Source organism: Peromyscus maniculatus, chromosome 21 (assembly GCF_049852395.1).
Source record: "Peromyscus maniculatus bairdii isolate BWxNUB_F1_BW_parent chromosome 21, HU_Pman_BW_mat_3.1, whole genome shotgun sequence".
Taxonomy (NCBI): Eukaryota; Metazoa; Chordata; class Mammalia; order Rodentia; family Cricetidae; genus Peromyscus; species Peromyscus maniculatus.
In genome coordinates this window covers 65,355,470-65,374,716 of record NC_134872.1, presented here as the reverse complement: position 1 = coordinate 65,374,716, position 19,247 = coordinate 65,355,470, and the positions used below count along the sequence as shown (strand labels likewise).

At 37.0% G+C, this 19,247-nt stretch overlaps 1 protein-coding gene across 1 annotated transcript in view; it reads left to right on the top strand.

Annotated features, from left to right (window-relative positions):
* LOC143269977 (uncharacterized) overlaps positions 1-3,054 on the top strand; it is a 28,066-nt gene extending 25,012 nt beyond the window's left edge. The window contains exon 4 of the mRNA XM_076557965.1: positions 1,663-3,054. Within this exon, the coding sequence (XP_076414080.1) occupies positions 1,663-1,672 (10 nt within the window). The 3' untranslated portion in view covers positions 1,673-3,054. The remainder of the gene's footprint in view (positions 1-1,662) is intronic.
* Positions 3,055-19,247: the final 16,193 nt, after the last annotated feature.

Below are 19,247 nucleotides of genomic sequence, written 5' to 3'. Positions count from 1 at the left end.
TGTTGAAGTCATCTGCATTGTGGGAGCCCAGCTGGGATACTGGCTCCCACATTTTACAACAGGGTACTCTTGAGGAGAAAGAGATAAGAGATATTAGGTAGAAGGATAGAGGGAAGAGAAACAGACAGAAATGCAGGATAGCCTCAGGAGGGCCTGTGTCATTATCCAGCAGCCCCTCTGTCTCTTCTAAAGTGCTATTTATAGGAATGCCAAGGGGTGAAGCAAAAGACCTCCCCCTAGCCCAACCAAGTGTAGATTGACTTTTTCAAATACCTAGTAACCATGCACATGGTAAAGCAATCCTCTAATGCAGCTTTGCTTGGTAAAGCCAGCTCAGATCCCACTAAGAAACTTTTGTGGGTTTCCACACTGCATCTTGCCAGTAACCTCTTACCAATGTTCTATAAGTAATCTTAATAAACTCAGTTTTGCAGCATAACATTTGGTAAAAAATCATAGTTTGGATTGCCACTGAGACCTTATAAAGGATAGATAGACTTTGTTTATGTGTCCCAAGGGAAGGAATACTACTAACATGCATATAGTCCAGTATCATTGAATTCAAAACCAGACGAAATTTTACACACAGAGATAGAGGCCAGATTGTCAAAGTATTATTGTAAATCAGATTTCAGTTATAAAACTGTAATTGACTTGGTGTATTAAACCATAAATGTTTGATTCTCAGGGTAGCAGACTAGGAAGTCATAGACTATGACATTGAAGAATTAATATGTTCAGTAATAGCTAAGTTTTGTTTGTTTGGTTAGTTTTAGTTTGGGGCAATTGTTCTTTATTTAAGTTGGGATTTTACACTGTAGCTCAGGTTGTCTTGGGACTTATTTATAACCCAAAGTGCAATTCTGCCATTAGTCTTCCCAGTGCTGAGATTTCAGATGTGTGCCAACATACTGATCTGTCTCTTGGCTTGTACATAGTTATTCTCCTGTAGTGTCTTTTCATTGGTGGGAGCAAGGGATGGAACTAGTCAGGAAGGGAATAAGGGACCAATGAATAACACAAACATACACACACGCACACACACATACACACACACACACACACACACACACACACACACACACACACACACACACATGAACATGTGCACATACACAGGAGAGAGAGAGAGAGAGAGAGAGAGAGAGAGAGAGAGAGAGAGAGAGATCATACAGTGTATGAATCTTACTACCAGTAATTTACTAAAATGGCTTATTTTCCTCCTAAAACCCCAATTTCCTAAGCACATAATTTATAGTTTGAATTTTGAAATACTAGTTACGGGTAATGGTGAGGCTAATCTTTTAGTCTCTAGTGGAAGAAAAAGCTGAAATTTATTTCTTTTGTGATGACATTGTTCAATATGTATAGAAAAATTGAATCACAAATAAATTGTTCTGGTGTAAATATGCTAAGTCTGAACAGAATCAGTGGAAATAAGATTAGAGAGGAAAACACACAAATGAAAGAAATCATCAGGAAGTATTTGTCAGAATAAATAATTTCTAGCAAGTGCTTTGTAAAGAATGTCAGATATGACCAATGTGCATTTTCAGTTCATGATTTGGATACTTGTTATACTACAATATACTACAGAATAAATAGTATGAACAGAAATTTTAAAAGTGATAGATTCTGAGCTTTTCTTATTTCTTTTTGCAGGAGACCTTAGTGTACTTGTGTCTGAATAAGAGAAAAGTCAAGACTGGCTGTACATCTAAAACCCTTTCAGAGATAAAATAAGTCCCACAGAATGGACTTTTGTAACAACATTGCAGAAAAAGAAAAACATTAGACAGGGTCAAACATAGAAGGACACAAAGAAAGACATACTTGATCTCCACAAAGAATGGTGGGAATAAATGCTTAGAAAAATCAGAGGGGAACTTTGTGAATGAAGGTCAAAGAATGAAGGAAAATTAACTTGAAGTTGACATGAACAATGTCAAGTACATTATGATACTCCCAAAATTACAGAAGCCAAACATTGCACAGTAAATTTTGCAACTGGAACAAAATTCATGCAATTGAAAACTGATTTCTGTGAGCAGTGGAGTTAGATAACATGTAGCAGAAGGATATCTGGGTGATAGGATACAGGGAAAAGAGGACACTGAAAAAAGGCACAGTATAAAAGTGATTAATTATGGAGCATAGATAGAAAAGCCTTTAACAAGAAAAAAAATGCCAAAAGGAGTCTTGAACACAATGAAAGAGTAAGTTTACAGAGGTTCCAAATGATGAGGCAACTCAAAGAAGACCCAAAGGAACCAGAGAAGGCTGTATCATTAAAATCAATGTACTCGCTGATGTTTTAACAATATTTAAGCAGTTTACTATTGTTTTACTAAATCAAAGGCATTATGGGAAGAATTTCCGTATTCTTTCTGCTTTAGTCCATCTACTTAATATGCCACATTTATCATGCCAGTGAGAACCCTGTCAGTAGTCCCATGCCCTGCACTCTGCTCACAGAGGGGTCACCTAGTACCTCATGGACATAACCCTTGACTTAATCACTTTTGCCTGAAACAGTACATACTTTTCTTCATCTTACTAGACTGTTCCCAGAATTACATAAATATTCTTCAATTCTCTCCCTGTTTAGAGATGTTAATGACCTTTATCACCAGTAGCTACTTCTTTGCTTTGTTTAAAACAAAAACCCACAAGTAGAATATTCTATTGTCTTTCTTCATTCTCATCCTCTTCTCCCTGGCATCCATGACTACCAAGTTTTGTCACTAAGTTTTTACTTGCCCCAATCTTTAAAAGGATTATTATACATCAATTAAAAAAATAAAAAGGAAATCAGCACACCCTGTTCTTTCTGACTTTCTTATTTAATTCTTCTTTAGGGATTCCAAATGTCCTTTAGGCTTTTTATATAAATTTGGGAGCTCACAAGTTCTATCCATCTACATGTTTAGTCATGATTTCTAACTTGTCACCAACACCCTATTGAGTACTTACATTTTAATCTTATTTTTACTAAGGCATTATCAGGTGATATGTCGGGTTCATCTCCAGAGTGATAGATAAAATTAATCAAAGCAAAAAAAAAAAAAAAAAAAAAAAAAAAGTACATTGCCAAAGCAGGGAATTAAATCCCAGGTGTGTATGGTACAACAGGTACTCATATTTATCATGCTACTAAGATGCCTAATCTAATTCTTATTTTATATCTGCAACTTCAAACATGACTTGTATTCTTCTACTTTCCACATACACTTGCAATATCTAATTCCACATACACTTGCAGTATCTAATTCCCCCAGTGAGTTTCTGATGCAGCCATGAATCTGTCACTCAGACATCTACCTTATATCCAATAGATACTGCAAAAATCAATATTATCCAGTGTTGTAGAGATAATAGTGGCTACCCCAATGTCTCATCCTGTGGTATTCACAGAGCCTGCAAATGTTTCTTTATAAGGAATAAGGATTTTAAAGGTACAGCTAAGATAAAGGCCCTTGTACAGAGAGACGTATGAACTATACCGTTGGAGTCCATGTTGCAACAGGTTTTATAAACAGGATCCATGGAAATAACTGTTAGAAACCAGGATGCAAGGAAGCAGATGTCAGAAGGTACCATTTCTGGGAAGTTATCATAAAGCAAGGGACCTGGGTGGACTATATAAACAAGAAAGTTAAAAAACAGATTTTCTAACAATTTATATAAAACCTTCCTTTTCCTTCCATGAAATCTTCCTTTTGGAACCCAAGCTATAGAATATAGAATATGAAATATAGGATACACACTATGGAATATAGTATATAGAATACTCCACACCTATGAAATTATATATTTTTATAGTTTAAGCTACAAATTTAATGGTAATTTATTACATCATCAACATAATACGTACATAAACCAAATACGTTCATTACAACCAACTATTCAGTATGCAGTTTTCCCCATTTTACACTATACATTAGGCAACCACTTTCCTTCTGACCGTCCTTGGAAAATCACAATTTGATAGTGAGTTAACTTTGAGAGTAGGGCTAGTAGTACACTTGAAGGGTAAGGACCTGCAGGGTCTTATAGGAGTAGGGTTTTGCTCTCCATGGGTAGATGGATCTGGATCAAATGGGAGCTGCATGGAATGCCATTTCTAGATTCATAATATGAATCCAGGAATGCACAAAAAATATCATGAGGGTATTAGAGGTGCATACCGTGGATAAAGATTCTTCCAGCTGGGGTTTAGAGAGGGTATCTTCTTTTTTTTTTTTTTTTTTTTTTTTTTTTTTTTTTTTTTTGGTTTTTTCGAGACAGGGTTTCTCTGTGTAGCTTTGAGCCTTTCCTGGAGCTCACTTGGTAGCCCAGGCTGGCCTCGAACTCACAAAGATCCGCCTGGCTCTGCCTCCCGAGTGCTGGGATTAAAGGCGTGCGCCACCACGCCCGGCTAGAGAGAGAGAGGGTATCTTCTTGGCTGCTTTGATGAGAAAGCCTTGACCAGGGCTAGATCTCCAGGACAAAATGGAGGAGGCCTCCATAACTTTTCTCTTAGAAGATCCTTGTTGGAGTTCTGAGAGAACTTGTTGAAATACAGCCAGGTGAGATTCCAAAAAAATAGTCCTGGGGTCATAGCTCCTCCAAGCTCCCCAAAAGAAAGTTCTGTGATGCAAAGTCTAAAAAGAAGTTAGTCCCAGTGGCCCCTGAACTTCTCAAATCACCCAGAGCTAAAAGCAGTAAGTTTATTGGGGGACTTTATATTCCTATATCAATTAACTGCTACATCATTTAATTATAACAATTATTTTCTATGCCTTTCTTAAAAACTGGGGATGTCAGGCACAGTAGAGATTAAATTATACCTACAGATTCTGTCTGAAAGACTTCAGTTTTGAAGACTAGCTCATTGTCATTTTGTATGTTCTTTGGTATTCAAAACCTAGGGTCAAGTTCTTTTAAGTGGGTCCCTGTTGCTTCTTATGCCTTTTCTCTTTGGCAAGGATAGTTTTCAGCACACTCAGTGAATATATCCACTTATACGAGAAAATGGGTTAACTTCCTGTTATGTAAACATATTTGACAGTCTTCTCCTAGGTAGTTTTCATCTCTGGATGCCAGTTTGAGGCCGGTGATTGTTACAGAGATTTTTCATTTGACAGACTTCACATCCCTGAATTAATAGGTTATAATTTTTGATGTTCCTTTTCCTATTAACATTCTCATAACTAGATGAAGAGTTTTCTCTTCCGAGATAGCACATTTGGTGGGGGAAATAAAAGTGTTCCAGGGTAAGGATGGAGACAACCATAAGTAGTCATCAGAAGTGACACACCATCGCCAATGATCAAGGATGCAGGCTTGTCCTTAGGCATCCTGCATCTTAGACAAAGTAGAATATGTCTGTGATTAGGAATGTTTCTTTCCATAAGATGGAAAAGACTCCCTCCATCCCAAGAACCACAGAATTAACAACAGTGTCTGCTAAGTGGCTGCCCAGGACTATCAGGTCATCTCCATTCTTATGCCTTCAGAAGTGCATTATCTCAATACCTTGGGGAAGGTGGTATCCATTTGATTAGTCCTTGGAATGTCTGATTGCTGTGTGCAATGTAATGGGCAATCTGCTCTTTCCTGATAGCTGTATTTAGTATCAAGCATGCATAATTAGAGTTTGTCTAAATATTTGGAGTCTGTGTAAATATTTACGCATGTCCTTTCAACAAGGGTCAAAGGCCTTGTTAGGATCTAAACTCTGTTAACTGGACGCTGGATTAGACTCCAGTGTCCTAGACTGTTACTCTTATATATCTTGCCTTCCAACTGCTATTCTGTTCAGATGAACTCCCATCAGTGAACAGTTGGGAGTTTCCAAAAAGGAGGTCTTTAAGATCAGGTCTTAAAGTTTCGTAAAGACCTACTGACATGAATGCCCAAGTCTCTCCTCATCAGGAAAATATGTAGAAGACATAAGAGATGGGAGATGTTAAGGGTCTCTTCATGTGCTTCCATTACATTCTGACATTTTGTCATCATATTCTTTGATAGCTACATGTTTCTCTTGAAGTTAAATATTCTACTGATGCCATGGAGTGTATATATGGTAAGAAGCTTTCCAAGAGTCAATTTATGTACTTTATGGGCCAGAAGTCATACCATTACAGTTGTTCTCCTGGACAGGTCTTACCCACAGAATCCAGTTTTTTGGTTTGTTTGACTTTGTTTTGCTAAAGTATTCTCCTGGTTGGGTTGATGGTCTTAACAGATGGATGGCTTGGTTAAAACGTAGAAGATCCACTTTCTTTAAATCACATAAAGAGAAAACCAGATTTGAATGAGTTGGTAGTCACAAAATAAGAACCTGAGAACATATCTATTTGTGTTAATAAAAAGAATAACAATATACAGGCTCCATACCAGAAGAGCAAGGGAACATTTCCGAGTCTTCTACAGAAGTTGATAAGGAACCTTACCTGATTTGAACATGCAGCAATTTTGATCTGCCAGTAGCCCATTACCCTGAAGAAAGACCTAAGTTACTGAGCAGGCTGAGGGCATGGATAAATTTGGCATAATTGAGAATTTTCTTGAAAGATCTTTTAGTTATCCCTTTTAACTAGAGAATTACGTGGGATTCAGTTTATTTGGAAATTAACTTTTTCAAATTTCTGGCAAACAATGTCATGTATAAAATGAAATCAGGTTGTATGGGGACTTGACCAGATCTGATATCCTGGGCTAGGGCCAACCTAAACTAAGGAAGGCTTTGGTAGTATTTTATTTGTGCTGAAATGTGGTGATAGTTTATTTGTGTTTTAATAAATAAAGCTTGCCTGGAGATCAGAAGAAAAAGAACAGTCATTATAAGTAAACAAAAAGCCAGGCAGCAGTAGCACAAGCCCTTAATCCTATCCCTTAGCAGGCAGGATCTCTTTATGTTCAAGGCCACACTAGGGAACAGAGACAAACGTGGTGACACATGCCTTTAATCCCAGTACCAACAATAGAGATCTGGAGGTCTGTACAGACAGACAGAAAGTGACAGAGTTATGTAGGAAGAGGAAATGATGTAGGTGAGCTAAGAGAGCCAATGAGAGAACAGAACAGAAAAGGCATATAGAAGTGAATATACAGGAAGAAGCTCTTTTTGGAAGCTGTAGAGTTGGGGAGATGAGGTTAGCTTGTGGTTTGTCCTATTCCTCTGATCTTTCTGTAAGGCTTTCACTCCTATATTTGGCTCTGTGATTTTATTTATTAAAGTTGTTTAGAAATTCATCATCAGAGGGCTGTCTCTGAACCCCTGAGGTAGAATTTTCCAAGTAACTTGTAGTTCCTTATGAGTTGGTTCTGCAAAGGCAAATAAAGGCTATATGTCAGGAATTAAAGAATGCAATGGAAGGCATCATCCAAATCTAAGAAATAATAGAAAATTGTCCCAGGCAGGATATTGCCCATGGCAGTATAGGGTTTGTGTACCATAGAGTGCAAACGAGCAACAGCCTCACCCATAAGTTGGAGGTACTACACTAAGCTCCATTTAATAGTTCTCTTTTGAGCTTCCACAATAGGTAGTTATAGGGGTTGGAGTATTCTCTCAAGAGTGTTCCCTCAAGAGACCTTTTTAAAAGACAGCATAATAGGCTTGAATCTCTATGTTGCCTTAGGTTTGGATGGATACTGTTTTTAATGGGAGAAAATAGGTCCTTCAAATATATCAGGACTGCTCTGGTAGCTGTTTCGGGCCTATGGAGTCTCCATGTGTTTATATTTGAGAGTCTAAATTAGTCTCTACCAGGGATAGACATAAGATTCCCCACAGAACTAATTCTACCCAGAATTCAGCAAAAATATCTCTACTTAACGGAGGAGTGAAAATAACAGGGACTATGGGGGAATACGATAAACTCCCTCATTGGCAGGCAAGAGGTTGCATAAAATCAGATTTTTAGGAGGCCAAGTTTCCCACTGAGGTTTGGCTGGACCTTGCACAAAAAGAAAAAGGCAATATAGAGAACTGGTTTTCCATATCTACTAAGAAATTTATCATATACTGTCCTACTTTGAAATGACCCGGGGCTACTCAAGTTGGACTGGTAAGTTAGAAAACTAGAGAAGGGAATTTAAATCCCATCAGTACTCAAGTAGGGAGATAGACTCTGGTTTCTCTTGAAACATCTTGCCTTCAGATGATTACCTGGAAGCCTAAGACAAGGTTTTGAGAGGGGACATCCTATCCCTTGTATCTGGTAATTACTGTTATATTCCAAATATGTTTAGAGGCATCATCTCTGAAGCAAAATATTGGCAGTCTAATTCACTAGTGACACTTATCAGTCTTATATTGGCTAAAGTCCGACTCAAGGTGCAATATAATGTTTATACTTTCATTTCAGCAGTATCTAGTAAGTAAGTAAATAAATAAATAAATACAAAACAAACAAACAAACAAAAACAAACAAACAATGAATGAATGAATGAATAAATGAATGAATGAATGAATGAATGAATGAATGAATGAATGAAGACTGTGTGTTGGGAAGCAGATGGTCTGCAGGTCTTTTCTCAAGCACACATTCTGGTCCAGATGTAGTCCATTGCTTTAGGAAAACTGCAGGTACGAGATAAAGCCTAGGAGGAATGTCCTCAGGAGACAAATAAGGAAAATACAAAAGCAAGAATTAGCCTAATGTAAGTTTCTAACCTTCCCAATGTTGTGACCCAATAATACAGTTCCTCCTGTTGTGGTGACCCAAAGGCATAAAATTATTTTCATTTATGACTGTAATTTTGCTACTGTTAAGAATAGTAATATAAATATCTGTGTCTTCTGATGGTCTTAGGGACCCTTGTGAAAAAGTTGTTTGACCCCCAAAGGGATTGTGACCCATAGATTGAGAAACACTGAAATAAGAGGTTCAAAGATACTGTTGATCAAGCTCTATGTGAAATTCTGTGTTTAATATCTAGCTAAACAACATATAAACAGAAGTTAAAAGTAAAGAAAATCGATCATTTTTAAAGTGTATTGTGTCTTTGTCTAACATTACCCCCCTTTCCGAGACCCTGTGATACCTGTGGCTGCACTGGTCATGGCAGTCATGGTTACAGAGATCATGACTATTAATGGGTCTACTGTAGATCCAAAATGTCTCAGTATGCAAAAACATGGTTTTACACACAGAAACTGCTGTATTTATCCCTGATGAGTCAGAATTAACTTTATTATTTATTCAATTATAAGAAATAATCAGGAATAGGAATCATCCCTTACATATAACACACATCTGATCCCATATGGGTCTGCCAGGCCCTCTAGCACAAGGTAATAATGAGATTGATAAACTATTGATAGGAAATGTTTTAGAGGCCTCAGAATTTCATAAAACCATCATGCCAATAGTAAGGGTTTGAAAAAGGGTTTTTTCCATAACCTGGCAACAAGCCAAGGAAGTTATAAGGAAATATCTTACTTGTTCTTTATATAATCAAGCTCTACTACCTGCAGGAAGTAACTCAAAGGGTACTCAAAAAAGGGTAAAATCTGGCAGATAGATGTGTTTCATTTTGTAGAATTTGGAAAGTTAAAATATGTATACCATACCATTGATACCTCTTTAAGATTTCAGTGGGCAAGTGCTCTGAGTTCTGAAAAGGCTGATTCTGTAATCACACATTTGCCAGAAGTTATGGCCATCATGGGTATAACTGTACAAATTAAGACTGACAGTGCTCCAGCACATGTCTCTGGTAAAATGAAACAGGCTGTTTTTTTTTTTTTTTTTTTTTTTCTTATTACAATATAAAACATATTACAGGTACACCACACAATCCTATGGGCCAAGCAATCATAGAAAGAGCAAATCAAACTCTAAAGGATATGCTAAATAAACAGAAAGGGGTAATAAAAACCCCCAGAAATAGATTACATAATGATTTAATAACTTTAGATTTTTTCAGTGCTAATGAGAAAGGAACAACAGCTGCAGAGAGACATTGGCAAACAGAAAAAACTACAGAATTAAATCAGTCTGTATACTTTAAAGATGTGCTGGCCTCAGAATGGAAACCAGGGTATGTGTTACCATGGGGAGGAGGTTTTGCTTTTGTTTCTGTAGGAAAAGAAAAGGTATGGACATCATCAAAATTGATAAAGGTTCAATTTGAACAAGAGAGACCTCTAAATTAAAAGAGGTGATAGTTCCTTAACCAATGTGACCATTCAATTTAAACTAACTTATGTGACTAAAAAACAGTTTTAATTTGACCAGACATAACTTGCCAAAAGAGAACCTCCCCAAAGTGAGGGTTGGGGAAGGAAGGGTTTTGTTTTTGTCTTTCAGGTTAATTAAGGCTAAGGAATCTGAAAAACACTGGACAAATGAGACATCTGAAGAAAAAGGACAGTCACCCAGAAAAAAATGTTCCACCCAAAAGATTTTCTATAGTGAACCATGACCACACCTAACAGCATCCTTTGAACTCTCCAAAAAGATGAAGCAACCCCACAACACTGATCCAATCAGGATGATGATAATCCCATTAATCTTACAAATTAAGATTAAAATCAAAGATCTATAGGCATTGGCCTATAAAATGCTCAGGACAATTTCAAGATGGCTAGCTGAGATAATTCAGTCTCACAGACTGGTAAATCCAGAACTCGATACAAGCTCTGTACTTTCTCATTACCCCAAGACTGGACAACAAATGATATAGCTGCCTCTCCCTGGACTTGGCAATTAACTCCATTTTTTTTTTTTTCAGGATTCCCCTAAAGATGCCTTTGCTGCCAGACAGCAGGAAGTAATTTTAAGAACATGATGTCCATATTCCCAAGAGGTAGGGTGGGTGGTTTTTGGCCTTTCAATGGGTTATGGATATTTGTCATTGTTTAGAGTCTTTGATTACAAGTTGTTATTGGTAATGGTCAGGAAAAAAGCTAAACAAAGGAGATTATATTCAGGGTTCTTGTTTGAAAAAAAAGAAAGAGGATATAGATATGGTAAGATAAAAGATAGATTATTGAATCTACTTTAAAAAATCAAGTACTAATTTTAAATATTTTACAGTCGATTAGATTTTTGTATACAAAATTTTTATACAAATTGTGTATATTGATTCAAAATTGAGAATATTTTAGTTGGAACATACTATTCATATATTTCTATTCTTGTTCAAGGTATTGTACTTATACAGTTCATTTAAAAATGTCATGAAAATTGTGAGTCTTGAAAGTTATTATTACAAACTAATTAGGACACAAATAATGCAAGCTGGTTGTGAGTCATTACAATCAAAGTTGTAATCATATTAAGTGTGTTTTCAAGGTCAAACAGAGATATATTTTAAATAGACAGGTCATCTTCAAACACTTCAGAGATTTACAGATATGGCATTTAAGATGTTTTAATAACACAGAATTTTTTTTTATGATGAGACATACCTGCTCCTGGCAGCACCAATCTACATCAGAGAATATGATGGACATCACAGAAACTCTGTATTGAGTTTATTTTCTTTGTGATAAAATTTAGCCACTGGGAAAGAAAGTACCCTTGTCTTGGCTGCTGACAGTATGTTGTCCAAATGGACAAGCAGGACACAAAAGAAAGAACTGCTGAACCTCACCAAGACAAGGTAGAAAGGCCCTTTAGAATATCCTGTTTCACAGAAAAGTCTGTAAGATATACTAGGCCTGTAGGCCAAAGATGGATGCCCCAATATTGAAGTGGAAACTTAGGTGACTGTCCAGGCAGCCAGCTGTTTCTGTCATTTCTCACATTTTTTTTGAAGTTGCTTACCTGCACTTTCTGTTTACTTAGGTAATATTATTTCCTTCTTGGTTCTCTGAGGGAGATAAAGACTTGATAGTTATAGTTTCCCTTGTTAATAAATTCAGAAAAGAAACTCACTGAAGAGGTGTAAAGTGTGTAAGTTTGAAAGACATCAAAATGCAGTTTTGGGATGGTAATACAAGTTAGGATATAACATGAATTAGGTACAACATTTTGGACTCACCAAAATAGGATAAATAATGGAGTATTTTCTCTGAATCTGTCAAATGTTAATGAACCAGACATTGTTAATGTAATTCTTGACTGTATATATTGTATATACTTATTGTACATAGTTTTTCTTATATTAGTTATAACTTTTTATTATTTTAGACAAATAGGGGGAAATGTGGTGATATTGTGTATCAAATAAAGCTTCCCTGAGGATCAGAGGACAGAGCCAGCCACTAAACACAGAGGCCAGGAAGTGTTGGCGCACACCTTTAATCCTAGCACCAGGAGGGCAGAGATCTGTCTGGATCTTTGTGAATTCAAAGCCACATGGACTACATGAGATTGATTCAGTCTAGAAGCGAAACATAGCCAGGTAGTGGTGGCGCACACCTTTAATCCCAGTGCTTGAGATCTCAAGCCTTTGCTACCAGTATTTAGGAAGCACATATGCCATTAATTAAAGCACTAGGAAGGAAGTGAAATGGCTAGGCAGAGAAATGTATTTAAGGCATGAGGAGCCAGGAACTAGAGCCTTTTCAGCTGAGGACTCAGAGACTTGCAGTCTGAGGATTTGTGGAGATAGAATGTTGCCTCCATTTTGGCCTGAGGATTCAGTAATGGTGAGAAGTTTCCCTGGTGACTTGTTCCTTTGTCTCTCTGATCTTTCAACATTTACCCCAATATCTGGCTCTGGATTTTTACTATAAGACCATTTTAGAATTAGTACAACACTATTAAAAAAAATTGAACAAACAAGCAAAAAACAAAAACAAAAGAAAAAGAAAGTGAATTATTTTATATTGAGAAGCCTTTCCTGAGTTTACATTTCCTAGGACACTGTCCAAGAATATGATTGGTAAAGAGTGTAATGACTGAGGTGAGAAATAAGTGTGAGGAAAAAAGATATTTTAAAAAAGGCTAAGGGCATTGATGTCTTAAGGTTGCTTTTGATGTCATGATAAAACATCATGACCAAAGTAGCGTGGGAAGGAAAATGGTTCATTTTAGCTTATAGTTCCAGATTACAGTTCATGACTGACTGATGTCAGGACAGGTACTCAAATAGGATTTCTTCTCATGGCTTACTCCTCATGATTTCTTATAGCACTTAAAATAAACAGTCCTGGGGTACCACCACCCAGGGTGAGCACTCAATGGATTTTCCAGCTCAAGTCCTCAAATCATTCCACAATCCTTCCAAAAGCACATGGTCATGTCTCTCACAGCAAATGCCTTCTTTGGATGTGCTAAAATACAATGAACAAAAAGTAACTTGAATACAAAAAGGTTACTTTTTCTTTTTTTAAATCTTATTGCTTCTTTGGGAATTTCATGTCATGCATCGCAGTCCCACTCATTTCCCAGTCCCTCTATTCCTGCTCTTCACCCTTGTGGCATCCTCCCCAAAGGAAACATAAAAAGAATTAATAAAAAACAGAATTAAAACAAAAAATGCAAATAAGGATATTAATTAAAAACAAACAAAAACAAAACAAACAAAAAAGCAAACAACAACATAAAGAAAACCACTTTACCTCATCTTGCCTTTCCTGCCTTTCCATTGCCTCTTCATTCATCTTAGTGGCATTGGGGGCTGCTGTGTATCCTGCAATATAACTTTTAACCCAGACAAATTTATTTGCAAATGTTCATTGTGTAATGAGCTGTTGGGCCAGTTCAAGGTCTCTGTATTCTGGTACACAATGAAAACTCTATCCTCATGGAAACTCCCCTCAGATATCCTGCTTTTGCCCTGAGTCATGGAGAACCTACAATTGTTGTTCCACAAGATCAGTGCTTTATTAATAGGTTCCAACAGGTCATAGATGAGATAGATGTTTGGGAGTGCCTAATTCCAAAGTCCTGGATGTGTAGCTGGGTGGTAGCTGAGTTGGTCAGTCCTGGCTGCTGGGACCACCACCTTCAGGTGAGAAGCAGAGCCAGTTTTCCCAAGTATTGAGGCCAGTTCTTCTCTGAGGGGCCTGACTAGCTCTCCCATGCCAGAGTCTTGGGTTCACTATCCTAGGGACAGTGAGGGGCAGGGTGGATGGCTCTACCTGGGCCAATGATGGGCAGGGCCAGCTCAGCATGTCCCTCATACTTCAGCACTTGGTTGAATACATGGTTCACATGGGCCCCTGTGGTAATATAGGCAATGGACATCAACACAGACCCCAGATGCAGGAGGACCAAAGACCCAGACATAGCTATCAGCACCATTGTAGTGTCCCCAGATTCTACCATGGACCCAGGTGGTGGTCCACTGGGCATTTTCCCAGCCTTTGATGACAACAGGAACTATGGATACCAACACATACCCTGGTAGCTGTAGGGCTGCACAAAAGGTTTTTTTTGTTTTGTTTTGTTTTGTTTTGTTTTGTTTTGTTTTGTCTCATAGTTCTTAGGCCACACTATGTAACTAAGGGAGGTCAGGAGAGAAAATTCAAGAATCTATAGTCAGGTACTGAAGCAAAGGCCATGGAGGAACACTTCTAGAATGGCTTTTTCAGCTTGCCTCTTTATAGCACTCAGGGCCACCATCTCAGAGCAGCACTGCCCACAATGATCTGGGCCCAGCCACAGCAATCATCAGTCATGGAAATGAAATAAAAACTTGTTTAACACCAAGTCTATGGGACAATTTTTTTAAATTAAAATTTCTTTTTATAAGATGACACTGACTTGTGCCAAGTTGACATATAAACTAGCCAGCACAGTATGGGAAAACAGAAGGGTGGCCATTAATGTCGGATAATAATGTTAGTAGGCCAGAGGACCAAAGGTATGCACTCTTCACAGGTCTTGCACAGAATTCAACAAAAAAAGTCATCCAAATGTCATGACCACAAAGAAGTCCACCTGATGTTTTGGGATAGGATGAAAAAGCTTCTCAACTTGAGAGAATTGACTGGATAATTACATGTCATCATCAATGTCTCTGAGTTCAGGAGTGGTGGTACAAACCCATACTCTAATTTCTTGATATAACAGATAAAAAATTACCATTTAGTTGTATGAGTTCCAACCCCTTCATTCCCCATTGAGTTCTGTTCCTTATTCTTCCCATTTTCCCAAATTAAACAACAGCTACCTGAGAAGGCAGCTGTAGTAGTTGCAGTCAATGGTTGCCTTCACTTGGTGAGGACACCATGTAATCACAGTCAACCCAGAATCCTCTATTGTGATTTTCCAGTAATTTATACTGATCTTGAGTTGGGATGTCTGCCCCAAATCACAGACATGTTGCCACAGAAGTTGCAGGGATATTGAGATTAGGGGTGGCTCTCATGGGAACTGCCAAGTTTGTTCTGTGTGTTAAATAAAACCTTATAAGTGCAGATAAAGCAGACAATCAAGATGTGGAGAAAGCAATATGGGTGGAGATAGCTAAACCAACAAACCTCATTGAACAGACAGCTCTTAACACATGGTAAAGTACCCAGAACTGAGGGATTTTCAAATGGGCTCTGGATAATGATGTATAGGGCTTTAGGCCCTCCTCTTTCTTGACTTTTTTAACCTCTTCTATATTGGTTCTTAGTTTCCTTCGTCACAGTCACAATTTCCACTGGGAACAAGAAGCAGCCATCTTAAATGAATTTGCTCTTGATTTTACCATTTACCGAATTTCTCTTAACTCTCCTTCGGTGCTTTACATGAAGAGTGAAAACCTGAGAACCAACTCCTTACATACACACACACACACACACACACACACACACACACACACACACACACGAAACAAACAAATCTTGTAAGATATATTTAACCATCATATAAAACTTTTCTTTTTTTTTTTCAATAAAAACTCTTATGGTGTAATTTTCTGTTACACAAAGAAGTAAATAAAGAGCATGTTAATCTTCTAATGCAAGAAGCTGAGAAAAATATCCCTTTAGTTCAGTGAAGAAAGTCATTAAATGTGGATTAAAAATGCTCACCTTTTACTCTAGAGTTAGAAAAAAAATAATCACAGGAATGACAGAAACAGGTCCTAACATCATTCTTACAGCAAACAGACAGTGCTACACTGTGCTGAGTGTTAGTAGAGATGTGTGCAGCTTCCATAAATTATAAATCAGACATTTGAACACACAGAGAGAAAATACAAAATAGAAAATGATACAGTCCACAGATTTGAGAAGCCCAAATACCACACCGTAAGTTTGGCTTAGAAAAAGAATTCTGTCAACTATTTCCTCAGGATTTGTTAACTGAAGGAGAAAACAAAGCTCAGGGGTATGTGGCCATGTAGCATAACAGCTGGAGACTTCTAATTGTGGAGACTGAAAAGCCATTCTATCTATTCAACTCAAAAAAGTTGGTGATTTGTGACCAGAGGGCAACTTGTCCAGACTTCAAATTATATCTTTCCATGCCTCCTAGGACTGCACCACACTTGCTTTACACTTGCCTGTAACTTCTTTTTCCACAGAAAATGAAAATGCCCCTTTCCACAATGCTGAATGTTTCAAAATTTGACCCTCTGCACCTGTATTTCTTCCATTTTAACCTCTATTGTTTAGATTATACACAACTAGAAAATACTTTCAAAGATTCTAAGTGCCTATAAACTGTACTACACTGATGCACAGAGGAGCATTAGGATGATTAGGATTATAAGATGAATTTCCTTTCATACTAATGTAAATGCAGAAGAAAAGTCAAGGTAAAATGTTTGTATATTTACAATGATTGCCACAATAAATATTTCTGAATATTTTGCATTTCATGTTATAAAAAACACTTCCCAAAGACTGTGTGTGTGTATCCTCAACTTTCTGAACATTTAAACGCGCGCGCACACACGCGCGTGTGCACACATACACATTTTCATGTGTTTTGAAATTTTGACTCCCACAAATCTTTCATGCTCCAAAATGAAGTTTAAGTTTCTAAGAATAATTACCTCGTATTTCAGTTTTCAATGTGAATAACAATATAAGAGCTGTAAAAAGTATTTTACATACTTTTGTTTTAGAGTCAAGATTTAAAATGCTCCTCAAAATCCACAAGCTATTCTCATCTGAGTTCTCAGTCAACTGTGTACTTACCATAGACCTAAACCTGGTTAATACAAAGTATTTGTAGTCTTGTTCCTAAGAATTAAAATAATTTTGATCTTAGCCATACCACAGTTGATCAATTCTATTGATTGTTTGAAGAGCCAGATTTGTGTTTTGCTTATGTTGTCTATTTTGATATTAATGGCTTTGTCTTTACTCTGTCCCTTGTTCCTTTATTTGGATTATTTTGATCTCAGCATCTAAGTTCTTAAAGTTGACATCTGAGGCAATATCTTTTTCTAATTTAATGTGGTAATGCTATAAATTCACATTTGTCACCACTCAAGATAGATGCTCTATATTTTGTTGTTATATCTTCATCTTCATTCTGTTTCGTGAGTTCTGATGACTTAGAAATTCTTCATTTAGCTGTCATGTTAAGAAAATGTTTCTGCTGACTTTAGTTACTGTTTTCAATTTAGAAAACTCTGTAAGTAGAAAACATTTCATAGAGTTTAAATTATTTTAATGTTGAGATTTGTTTTCTAGGGCTTGGTTCTCTTTGTAGTGCTTAATTTCACTTATTTTGCTTAAGGATGGATAAATGTTGGAAAAAAAGCTTAACATACTTGGTTTAATGGAATATTTAACGTAAGTCTAGTAGACAGTGTTGACTCACTGTGCTGTGAACATCCCCTATCAAGTTATTCTATTAATAATATGTGTGTGTGCATGAATATGTGTAGGGGTTGCCACCTTTAATTATACACATATTTTTTATGACTACCAGTTTTTACTACACAAACATTGACTATGTTTTTGGATCATGAAGTTTTTTTAGTATTGTATATGCTCACAGTGTTGATGAAATTCTAGTAGCTTGAATCTCTGCATGCATGTTTCCTAACTGGGAGCTATCATTTATGTTTTTCTATGCTGTTAACCACATTTTTACCCCTTGTAAACAGGTATTTATACATATCTTGACTTTGTAGTCATCAATCCATTGACTCCTGAGGATCAGGTTTGGTTGTAGCGTGTTGTTGTTTGTTAGACTGGAGAAGTTCTACGCATTTAGTAGTAGATATGTTTATCCTATGCCCTGCTATTTTGTTCCTTATAGAGGCTTTTCAACTCGATTATCTTTTTATCTTTCCTCTTATTATATTTTAATTCTATGATTATCATTTAATAATTTTACTTTTTCCATGTTTAGTAAGATTTACTACATGTATATTCACTTGATAATTTGAGTTTTGATGGATGGCTTGCAATTCTTGATAGACTGTTCTAATAAAAACAGTATCAGTTACAGACTGTTCTAATAAAGACAGTAACAGATTTTTTGTTGGATAGATGTCTTGATTGTTTCTGTGAGGTTTCTTCATATGGGTCCACTAAGGTGATTATCACCCACTCTGTTTATGAGGACTTGACTTTGATATGAAGAAAGAAATCTACTTCCTTCCATTTCCTTATGTGTTTTGTGGCTCCTGAATCCTTCTTTTTTGGGAAGATCCAGGTGCTTTTGCTTCATTGACATCCCTCCTCTCATGGCTTCACAATCCAGTGTTTCTCCCTCCTGTAGACTTGCAAAACTTTCTTTGGTTGTTTGTTTGTTATTTCTAGAAATGAAAGTTATTCTTAGTGGGAAGAACAAATAAATACATTTATATAATATTGTCTAGACCAGAAGTCTTAACATGGGCTTTAGAATTTAATGATGACAAGGAAAAATAACCCTGGCAGTTTCTGCAGTACTCTGCCATTTTCTAGATAACTTGAACTCAGAATTTCTTAGCTCCCAGAAATTCTGTTTCCGTGTGTTCTTCTCACTTTCTGGCATTCAAGCATAGACATTTGCCAAAGAATCCTCATCACATTTACTATAATTGTCTGAGCTTTTGCACCTCAAATTGAAATGTTACTTATGTACTTGTCATTTTTATGTATGTGTATCATCCTTGTGCTTTTTTAAAATGAAACAATTAGACATTAAACTCCTATGTAGACTTCCTTTCCTTCATACTTTATGATATATTCCTCCACTTCAGTCTCCATCTTTTTTTATTATTAAGAAAATTTTTATTCATTTTACACACCAATCACAGATCCCCCTCTTCCCTCCTCCCCACTCTCCAAACTCCCCTCCCCCAACCCACACCCATTCCCTCCTACAAGAATATAAGGCCTCCTATTGGAAGTCAGCAAAGCCTGGTACATTCAGTTGAGTTAGGTCCAAGCCCCTCCCCTTGCCTCAATACTGTGC